The sequence below is a fragment of the Styela clava genome, chromosome 14, assembly GCF_964204865.1.
Source record: "Styela clava chromosome 14, kaStyClav1.hap1.2, whole genome shotgun sequence".
Lineage (NCBI taxonomy): Eukaryota > Metazoa > Chordata > Ascidiacea > Stolidobranchia > Styelidae > Styela > Styela clava.
Genome location: NC_135263.1, coordinates 2,310,283 through 2,321,269, shown reverse-complemented (window position 1 = coordinate 2,321,269; position 10,987 = coordinate 2,310,283). Strand labels below are relative to the sequence as shown.

Here is a 10,987-nt window from a genome sequence, read left to right as displayed (position 1 = left end):
GCCGTCTTATTGGCTTTCCTCTCCCCCGGGATAAATATGTAAATCCTATCCTATTCTTCATAGCCTCAGTAACTCTTAGTACTTTAGTGTCTGCACGTAACTTTGCTCAGAGATCAGGTGTTTATTTTAGAATGAGTTTTTGTGACTTAGCTTTGAGCATTTCTTGAATCACCCAAAAAAGAAAAACTAATCATTGATGTTAAAATCATATTTTCTCATGTTGTAGGTTTAATTAAATTATAACTATGGTAATTCATTTAAGATAAGTGACTTTGGTAAAAGTCACAAATTCTCATACAGACAGTCATGTCTGAACAAAGTACCGATACTCCAACCAATATGGAAGAGGGTACTGGAGAGGGGGTACCCCAGAATAAAAAGATTGGGGAGGAACCTGAGCCCCAAAAAACGGATGCTATTGAGGAACCAGAACCCCAAAATGGGGATGGAAATAACGAGGATTCAGAAAAAATTGAAAATGGAGTAAAATCCGAAAACGGTGACATTAAACAAAAGGATGAAACCATAGAAAGTGATGAGTCCAAAAACGATGACGATGCAGAACAAGCTGCAGAGGAAGAAGTAAATCAAGAAGTGCCGTTAGATTCTGGTAAGTATGTTTGAAAATTTTGTTTAACTTGTGATAACCTGACTAGGGGCGTAGCCAGTAATTTTCGAAGGGGGCTTCTGAAATTTCTAATTGTCAAGTTAGGAGATAACAGCTATCAGGTTCATGGGGTTTTAGGAGTCGTAATGGTCTAAAAAGCGTTTTAAGCTTTGAAAAAATGATATGTACAGGGATGGCAATTTTCGACTCTGCCTGATTCTCTTCATGAATATATTCATCAACTAATTGTCGTATTCTTTCAATCACAGCTGCATTATTAGCGTCCGGTTGTTTCGAATATCTCCATTTCCACAGTAAGTTTAGGTTGATTTCTCCAACTGAGAATTTGTTATTTTCTCTTATAATATCAACTTCATGCTCATCAAGAGATAATCCCCGCCCTGATCTTGCTAAATGCTTGAATTCATTGGAGGTAAATCGCCTGGTTTGTGGCTTTATTCTGATGTTTCTATTGAAGCTCAGTTCCTATTTTACTGGGTTTTAATAAACTAAACATAAATGGGTTATGTCTGATTTTAGAATATATTCGGAATTCCAGATTCGAAAATATTGTTTTCGAATGTATTCGGGACAGTTTAGTATTCGGAAATGGCCATCCCTGTATGTATGATACAGAAAATCTTTTTTTTACATTTCAAAAAGAGGGTTTCTTTCGACCCCTCCTTTTGAAATGTAAAAAAATAAACCCATTTTTCTGTATCATAGATAGCCATTTTCCGTAGCTTGAAATGCTTTTTAAACCCCCAAGACTAATAAAAACACACGTATTCCAGCGTTCGATCGGACCCGCTAGCTGTTTCGATCTAACTTGGCAAAAAAAAAAATTTCAGGACCCCCCCCCCTTGAAAATTTTTGGCTACTCCCCTGGTTTCGACCACCAAAACCCCCCTTGACCCCTGAACCTCACACAGTAAGCAGGGAAATGTACCAGGGTGGCTTCAGCATTTCACTGCTAGTCAGGAATTGTAACGACCAGTTATACTCATTGGCTTGGCTGAGTGTTGTCGTATGTTAAAATTATTTCATAAAAATCGTTTTTTCTTGAATATACTCGCCGATAGGTCGCGCCACCGTATAGGTCGCACTATTAGTTTTGTGTTAAAAAAGCTTTTTTGCATAGATTTCTTTCTATTTTGTTTATTGTATGGCTTAATATAATCAAAATATGTTTATCGACACCTGTGAGCGATACAGTACTTGCAATAGCCGAAAACTTTCAATTTTGTTTTAACTTGGTGGCGATTTGCACTTATGTTGAGCGGATTGGTCGCACCTATATAGAAATTAAAGGAAAAAATTGCGACCTATCTACGAGGATATACGGTAATATTCCTGTACCTGATATGGATTGATACCCTATGAGAGACTGTGATTCGACATATAATCATGCCTGCTTATAGCTTTTCTCTTCCCGGGGTAAATATGGAAACATTATTCTAGTGACTCGTTACAATATTTAATATAATATACAAGCGACGATGCTATTTCCTCTCAAGTTAGTCGTTGAATCTTTGTCTAGTATCGGAGCATGCATGCACAAATTTCCAAAACCTTGAAAAATCGTAACAACCACCAGAAATCTTGTAAAAACGTTGAAAAAAACAGCAAAAACCTGTGTGCTTCCATATTGGCAGAGTTAGCTTTTTCTATTATTTCACTTTCATTTTGTGCATACAGAGCTCCTTGAGATGTTGGCAATTGTGCATCTTCGCTTATTAACCACTCAAGCCATTAATGGGTTTCTCAATTTTAAATAATTTTTTAACATACTGTTTTGGTCATTTTTAGACCCAGCCTCAGAAAACGGCGAAGCTGAAACTCCCGATGACACTCCAGCTACTTTGGACATGAGAGAGGATTTCTCTACCGTGGCGTTGCCTGTCGTGCCGACAGAATTAACAGAGGCTGTTACGAAAGCTCACACTTCAGAAACGAAATTTGCAGTCTTGAAGAAATTGTCAGAGGCTGTTGAAATATCAGACAGGGATTTAGTCGACACAGTCTTCAATTTAGTGAGTTAGCTTTTTTATTTTAATCAATTTATTTGTAAAACAAAGTTTGATATTTCTCAATTATACAGCATGTAAAACAGGGCTTTGGATTCCCAGCTTGTAATTGATAAAAAGTTTGACTATGACTCCAGTTTCGAACTATGAGCAGATCAAATTTTAATTACAAAAACTTTCTCATTTCAAGCTTTCTTTAATGTACTGTCGAAAACGCTTAAATTTAATGCTATCTGAATTTCTGTAGAAAGTTTTGACTCATTGTCATTGAAAGTTTATAAAATTCTGACTTCAAATCCCAAAGAATTCAGAATTTCGACATTGATGTTTGAAAATATGCTTCTGACTGCAGGAGGAGCGCTTTAAACTCAGACTCAGACTTTAATATAGGATAGGATTACATATTCATCCCGAGGGATGACTTAATTATATGGTGAACCATGGCTCGTCGTCCGGTTACCAGTCCATGTCGTGTATGGGATTAGTTAGCCAGTAGAACATAATAAAAGATATAACTATAAAAAATTTTGTATCAACATTTGTTCTTCATTTGGATGACACAATAATTTTTCTAATATGTAAAGTCTCATATAGACAAATACAAGAAATACTTCAATGATAGGGATACATGTGTGAATATGTTGGTATTCTATGAGACTAATAATTTCTCTTTGAATAATTGCTGTATATTCTCACATATAAGCTGACCGCCTAAAAACGACTCTAAAACGGGTTGTAGCTGTTGGAATTGAGTTAGCATGATGCCATTTCAGTTGAGTGCGATCAGAGTTATGCTACTATAAGCCAATCCCATAGTTTGGCAAATTTTTTTTGAGTTGTAAACTTGGCTAATGAGAGGATATAAGCTACAGTAATTTATTTTTGATTTGATGATTAAGGTAATATGCAGCATCCTATTAATTATCAAATTTCAATCCGTCAAATTTAATAAGACGTGATGGTCAAGACAAAATCACAAATATTATATTCTGGATATTCTTAAATGTATTTTAATAAGAGAAGTATTCAGTCTATAAGTATCTTTTAAATTAGTTTTATTTGCCCTTCTTTGATTTTTACTTAATAATTAAGGCTTTACACTGCAGTCCAATGATCAATTCTTAAGCCTTGAAGTTGAATTGGTTCAAGTGTTAAACAAAGGCGACTGCTTGGAAGTTGCATAAATAATTCACACGCTTCATTTCCTGTCTAAATTGCTTGAGCAAATTGTTCAATTACTTGGCATTTTACTCAGATTATGTGTGTCCCAAACTTAATGTGTGTATTAACTATTCTATATGTTTGGAGAGAAATTGTTGAGCGGTTTTGTGTGGAATATGTGTAGCCAAGGGATGGCCAAAGATGCTCAAAACAAATTGAATATTCGAAAAAGTAAATTCTTAATTTTTGAAAATTTCATTCTAAATTTATTTTAACTGTTTGAAAAATTCCAAATTCCAAAATTTTTTATTTTATTTTAGTAATACCAATAATTCAGTTGAAAGTTTTCCATTTTATGGAAGGTTCGTATTTTTTGCTTGTTCTAATATAATATATGCATACGCAATAGCATATAAAAATCTCTTTGCATATGAGCCAATCTTGCATAATATTGATTCCCTAAAAACAGCCATAAACTGTGAATTCATGAAAATTTGATTATAAGCCATATGCACCTATCACATCAAATGATAGATCAGAGTTATGCGCGTATGAGCCCCGACATCCTAGGTGGGCAACTTTTTTTTTATTTGAGTTTTAAACTCAGCTCATATCAAAATTTATATGGCAAGATGTTATTCCCACAGAAACCCACTCAATAGCATAAAATATTTCTGCTGTCAAGTCAGAGAAACGTTGCAGAAATATATTTTTGCCAGTGAGTGTCAAGACTCTAATCATTTAGAGTGCTTTCACTCTTTTCTTTAGGATAGGATAGGATTTATATATTTATTCCGGGGAGAAGAAGGCCGATAAGACGGCTTAATCATATGGTGAACCACTGCCTCTCGTCTGGTTACCAGTCCTTGTCGGGAATGAGATTAGTTAGCCAGTTATTTGTTTCAGATGCATGGACTTGATGGTGGAGGAAGCGGTTATGTTAACCACCCTGCGACTGCGAGGAGTCTAGCAATCCTCTCGCACCTAAATAACCCACGGACCGTATTTATAACGCTTAACACAATGCGCTATACCGCGGAGCAGATAAATGAACATAAGTAGTTAGTTCCACAGAACCCAATCGACGGCTCAAAATAATATTAATCCATTTTTTTTTTCAGCTTGTTGGAGGAGAGTTTGACCTTGAAACGAACTTCATTATTAAAGATTCTGAATGTGTGATGTACATGGTGGATTTACTGGAATCATGCACTTTACAATGTCAGGTAACATGATGTAAATTTTATGCTGTTCTCGTTTTTCACTTGAAGGGGGTCTCTATTAATTAAGACTTAATAGCCTACTGGACAAATTTGTTGATGGCTTGTACTCTATGCCAGTGATATTCTATAATTAAAGTTTTAACCAAGAATCAGAATATTGGATTTATAAATGGGTAGGCCTGCCCAAAGGATTTTAAATGGAGATTATTCAAAAAGTCTTTATGATAGGGAGTATTGTATTTTCAAATGTATCTCGGCTTCTAGATCCCTATGCACCTTTCTGAAGTACATTCTAATTTGTCTTCTTAAAAATGTCAATTTCCTATTATGCTGTATATTGTTTAACCCCAACTTCTGTTGGTTTATGTGGGAGGCCATTCAAAAGTTGTTGGCACCATATACCCATCCCTATTCCTAACATGCTGTCTATATCACAGCGCAATAATCCTATTACATAAGAGGCCATTCTATTGATGTTTGTGATCATATCCATCCATCCCAACAATCCATCCCTATTCCCCCTGCTATCTATATGCAGCCCAATAACCTTCCACATAGGATGCCATTAGGACCCTAATATTCTTCCCTATTCCTAGTGTGTTGTCTGTTATGGCAGCCCAAATGTCTGTGACAGGGCAGTCGTTCAAATGATGATTGAAATCACATTTATATATCCATCTCTATTCCTAACCTGTTATTTATAGGGCTGTCCACAGGGCAGACGTTCAAATGACAATTGGGACCACATATACATCCCTATTCCTCACCAATAATCCTCGAAGGAGGAGGCCATTTGTGTGACGATTGGGACTAGAGCTAAGATCTGAAGGCCGAGCTCGACAGACCCGAACACGGGCCGGGTTGGGCCTGAAATGTCAATTATTACAATTGGGTCGGGTCAGGCTTCTCCATCGCTGACTTTTTCTTTTCAATGAGGCGTTTTGGCAACGCGAGACCGTGGTCTGCAAAAAAAACAGCCTCATCAACATGACAAGTACTGTACTAAACTCTTGCAATGATAATTCAATGAACTCCTAAATAAAATATGAAACTTAGTGTTTGCTTCGGGCTCGGGCCTGCAAATTCAGTTAATTAGTCGGGCTCGGGTCGGGTTTAATACCCACGGGCTCAGGGCGGGTCAGGCTGGAATTTTTGGTCCCGATCTCACCTCTGATTGGGACCATATTATGCATCCCTATTTCTAACTGTTTTGTAAGTGACTCCTCACATACCATCATATAAAACGAAAATTAGATTCAAACACACATATTGTCTTTTCTAGGCTGAAATTTGGAGTAAATTCAAAGGAATCTGCCGCAAAAGTACTCGAAATCTACATGCATGCAAGGAAGCAGGATTATTACAAAGCCTTCTTATTATACTAAAAGATGCAGATGATATGATATCAGGTGAAGAATATTTTGTCTATGACAGCATTTTTCAATTGGGAGGTTTTGTCTCCAGAGAAAAATTTTGTTGTTTTTGGAGAGGAAAATGTACCCTGTATCCGGCATAGTTTTCCAATATTGTTTAGTTAACCACTGGGAAAAATTTTTTTTCTGGGAGGAATTGTGCTCTCTTGTGAAATTGTTTTTGGGATAGTTTAACCAATATTACTGTTTATTTTATAGTATTGTAAATCATATTTGTGGACAACCTTATAATTGATTATAGTCTACTTTGCTCTTGGCACTTTATAAGCCGCCAATAACTTTGCTCAGAGATTGACCTGCTTCATTTCTGTGTGAGTGCACATGACCTATCTTTGAGAAAATTTCTTTGAAAAATGAAAATAAAAAATAAATGCAATTACATATATACAGTACTTGTACAAGATGATCCCGAAAAACAGAACTCATAAATTTCTTATGATTTTACCCAAAAGTTTCAGTAGTCTACGAGGCGTTGCACAAAAGTTATTTTCTCCCAAGAGTATGTTACAAATAATCTGGGTTATGTATGTTTTTGTTTTGGGTCTGTATATTTGATATATATTCATATGACCTGTAATATCTTGAAAAATGCTATTCTACTGAGAATATCACAATATTTAATGATTTAATTTCAAGCTCTGCAGTATGATTCATGACCGCAAATATGACTACTAATGAATAACCACTGTAAATATTTAATTTCAAGCACTGTACTTGTTTGATTAATATTATCGGAGTCACTAGTATGTATGCCACGTGTATAATATTACCAATCTATTTGGGTATTTCCTTATGTAAATAGAGTTCACCTGTGTTCCGGGTGTTTTTAATAACGTTGGCTGTTCGTGTATAAATAGCTCACTGATTTATTAACGTCTCAAAATCATTTTTTTAAAATGAAAAACAAATATATTCTGTATTTGGTACTCAGTAGTATGTGTACCAGGTTAGGATTAGGCCATAATTTTATTCCAATTTTCCTTATTTTAGTTTTATTACGAGTTGGGAACTGTCTGTGTTAGTCATGTGAATATACCCCCTGCCTATAGGTTTCTGTCCCTTTACACAATTTGATGTAAAGAATGCGAACAAGATTAGTTACCTCCATATTGGTACACACACTTCTGGAGCACCCAAAATACACTTACATTCACCATGTTGACAGTCCATTTTATAATTTCGTATATTTTGAATTCCTGAACTCCTCTGTTAAACACAGCCAAATTTGCTTTACATTTTTCCATAATAATACTTCAGTGGCTCCCCTTAATTTATCCCAGAGCTCAATTACCTTTATTTCTGATATCGCATGTGACCTTGTTTTGAAAAATATTTTACACCCCCTTGTGGGTTGCGCCCTATCGTTTGAGAGCAACTGATTTTAATGTTGTCCATCACACCTATTTTGAAATCTTCTCTATCTCAAACACTACAGTCACTCATTTTCAATTTTTCCTTCTTCTCACAGAACTCCTCATCGACATGCTGAGTCTAATGACAAGCTACTCAATCACAGTGAAAGAGCTCAAATTACTGTTGAGTATGTTGAGAGGAGAAAATAATACTTGGGTGAGTATTTTTTCATGGTTTTCTGCTTCGAGCGCCCACTAAGTGTTAACTTAATATTAAATTGGTATGACAGGAAAATGTAGACCTCTCAGAGTCGTAGGCAGAAGGGTTGGGGGTCGGAACCTATTCCCTCCTTTCGAAATATTTGGAACAGTAAAAAAGTCGCTAATAACGTATGCGATAGCGTTTTGTTAAAAACCCTGGCTATGACCCTGAGACCTCTAGTGTGTGATAGAAAGAATAAAATTAGGTATTAGAATTTTTAATTGGCAGGTGGTTGAATAAAATGATTATTAAGATGTATTCAATTTTGTAGATGGAAAACATGGGAAAACACTCAAAATGAGCATCAAAAATTGTTTAGTAGTAAAATATAGGATGAATTTTTTGAGGTTAAGGTTTGAAGAAAATGTTCAAATTACTTGAAATATTAATTATCAGAACCCTAGTTATAAACCATTGCTCTAGCCTCTAACCAAGCGTTTTTCAAACCTTTTTTTTGCCCTGGTACATTTACACTTTTTTATGTCGCCTAAAAATGAACGGTTAACGAAGACGCCATACTTTCAAGACTGGCACGAGGCCTGACCGCCTAAAATTTAGGACACAGAGTCACCGAAGTACGTCCGAAATTGCTATGGCGACCGATTTTTTCCCAATTTCGTTTCCTGTTCTGCAGAACAGCAGTGTTCCGCCAGAACAGTTTGGGAAACGCTACTCTGAGGCCAGTGTACCAGAATGCAGAATAAAAATATAACATCAATCTAACAATGTTTCATTTTCATTCCCTAGCCCGCAAGAGCAGTTCAACTTCTAAGAATATTACAACAAACTCCAGAACGGCATGGTCCTGACTGTTTTTTCATGTTTCCTGGTATCAAAGATGCCGCTATTGCTTTGCCACCATTGAAAGCTTGGCCACATTCAACCGGATTCACTTTCAGCACCTGGTTCCAGATTGAACCGGCTACAACCGGTCGTGTGGACATCAATAAACCATATTTATATTGGTAAGTGCTTGAATTGTTTCAAAATTTTCGATTTCTAATTTTTGTGTGTTGAGTTGTTGAGTTATTGACTCAAATGTAATTGAATTCTCAAAGTGACTAGAGCTGACATAGGTAAATTATGGCCCGTGGGCCGAATCCGGCCCGTTGGGTAATTCAATCTGGCCCATCTGATGCTGTCACTCCATATTAGAACAAATTTTGATGCTTTAGCTAAAAATTAGCTCAAAAAATTTGTCAAGATCTCGATTAAGTTTAGTTTTATCATGAAACTTATTGTTTTCTACTTTTGGTTTTTTAACACTAAATATATTGTTTATAAAATGTAACTTCACATCACACTTACATATGGTCCCATCGCGAGTCTGATTGGCCCCTGGTAAAAAAAAACTGCCCACCCTTGGACTAGAGTGACTGAGACTGTATCTTTTTCCTGGGAAGGAATTCCTTTTCCATATTGAAAACGTCGATGCTCTCGTCATTAATATGAAAGTCCGAGTTAAATTTGCATATTTTGAAGTGCAATTTGGAAACCCTGGTATCATAGTCCCGCTTCCGTGAAACTGCTTTTAGGCTATGTTTCATGGTAGTGTTCACACCAAAATCCATAATAGTTATTTAGCTGACATGGGCAAACTGCGTCCCATGGGCCAAATCTGGCCTGTTGTATAATTCAATCTGGCCCACCTGATGCCCCAATCAAACTAAAGCTAAATTTTGATGTTTTAGCTAAAAAAGTGTTCGAGGAATTTGTTGAGATCGCGATTAAATTTAGTTTTGGCACGAGGCTTATTGTTTTCCGCTTTTGCTTTTAAATATCATTAATAAAATGTAACTTTTTACGTCACCCCTGCTATAGAGCCTAAGCTGGAGCTCAGCTTCAGCATATACCGATATGAAGTTGATAATATTGTGTTTTATAAACTCACAGTCACAGTTCTATATTCTGTTGTCGTAAACATTGCCTTCGAAGCCAAGACATAAAATACTTAATCGAATTGATATTGATTCTCCCCTGTGAATTGGGTTTATTGCTTATTTTGATTGATTTTTACTACATTTCAAGATTTTAATGGCTCAGAGGGATTTTCTGTCAAGCCTAACTAGATTGTTGTGTTGCTACAAGCAGGGTTGTAGCCTCTGGGAAAAATTTACTATGGACTTTTGACTTCAGGTTGAAAAAGTTTTAACTTCCAACTCTTGATTTAAAAAAATTCAATTCTGACATGGAGTTGGAAAAAAATAACAGCGCCAAACTTCGGAGAAAATCGAATTCTAATAACCAATGCTTTGTCATATGCATGTCTTCTTCTTTGATAGAATGTTAGAAATTCTTATTAAATTTCAATTTTGTTTAGGTTTCTTCAAAAATGTTAATATAAAAACTTTAATATGCACCATTGACAATCTGAATTCCAACTATAGGCTGTAGGGCACGAGTCGACAACCTTTAGCATTGAAAGAGCCATTTGGCATCATTTCTGTCAAACCCAAACCTGCTCGGAGCCACCACATCTACTCAGTGACAATAAAAACTCTTGAAACACCAATTACAATGCAATATTCTAGTTCTTACTAAAAAAAATCCAAATACATTACGAATGATGCAATTATTCAGTTTACGGCGAAATAAAAAGAACTTGGATAATGAAAAGAAAAAGTTACCGCTCTTAACTTATACCTGCTGTGATGTGTAATTATTGAGTAGTAATCGACTTTCATTGAATCCCCACTGCTTTTAACAATAATCGCTGAAGTCTGAGCTCCGAGAACATAAAGCCGCAGGTTGCCGATCACTGCGATCGATTTCGACTCTCACCAGAGTTCGACAACGAATATGACTCCAATTAAGCATGTCAAATTCTGACACCACCCCCTGCCCCCCGCCCTGATACCCTAGGATTGTGATAAAAAAACTGCTATGAAAAATCACCTGTTCTCAACATTTTTTTAACACTTT

At 36.1% G+C, this 10,987-nt stretch overlaps 1 protein-coding gene across 4 annotated transcripts in view; it reads left to right on the top strand.

Annotated features, from left to right (window-relative positions):
• Nucleotides 1-230: 230 nt before the first annotated feature.
• The window catches only part of LOC120341614 (lipopolysaccharide-responsive and beige-like anchor protein), an 82,171-nt gene continuing 71,414 nt past the window's right edge, over nucleotides 231-10,987 (top strand). For all 4 annotated transcript variants that reach the window (XM_078120327.1, XM_078120326.1, XM_078120324.1 and 1 more), the window contains exons 1-6: nucleotides 231-610; nucleotides 2,417-2,640; nucleotides 4,917-5,021; nucleotides 6,301-6,427; nucleotides 7,920-8,020; nucleotides 8,813-9,030. In XM_078120327.1, the coding sequence (XP_077976453.1) occupies nucleotides 307-610; nucleotides 2,417-2,640; nucleotides 4,917-5,021; nucleotides 6,301-6,427; nucleotides 7,920-8,020; nucleotides 8,813-9,030 (1,079 nt within the window). In that variant the 5' untranslated portion in view covers nucleotides 231-306. The remainder of the gene's footprint in view (nucleotides 611-2,416; nucleotides 2,641-4,916; nucleotides 5,022-6,300; nucleotides 6,428-7,919; nucleotides 8,021-8,812; nucleotides 9,031-10,987) is intronic.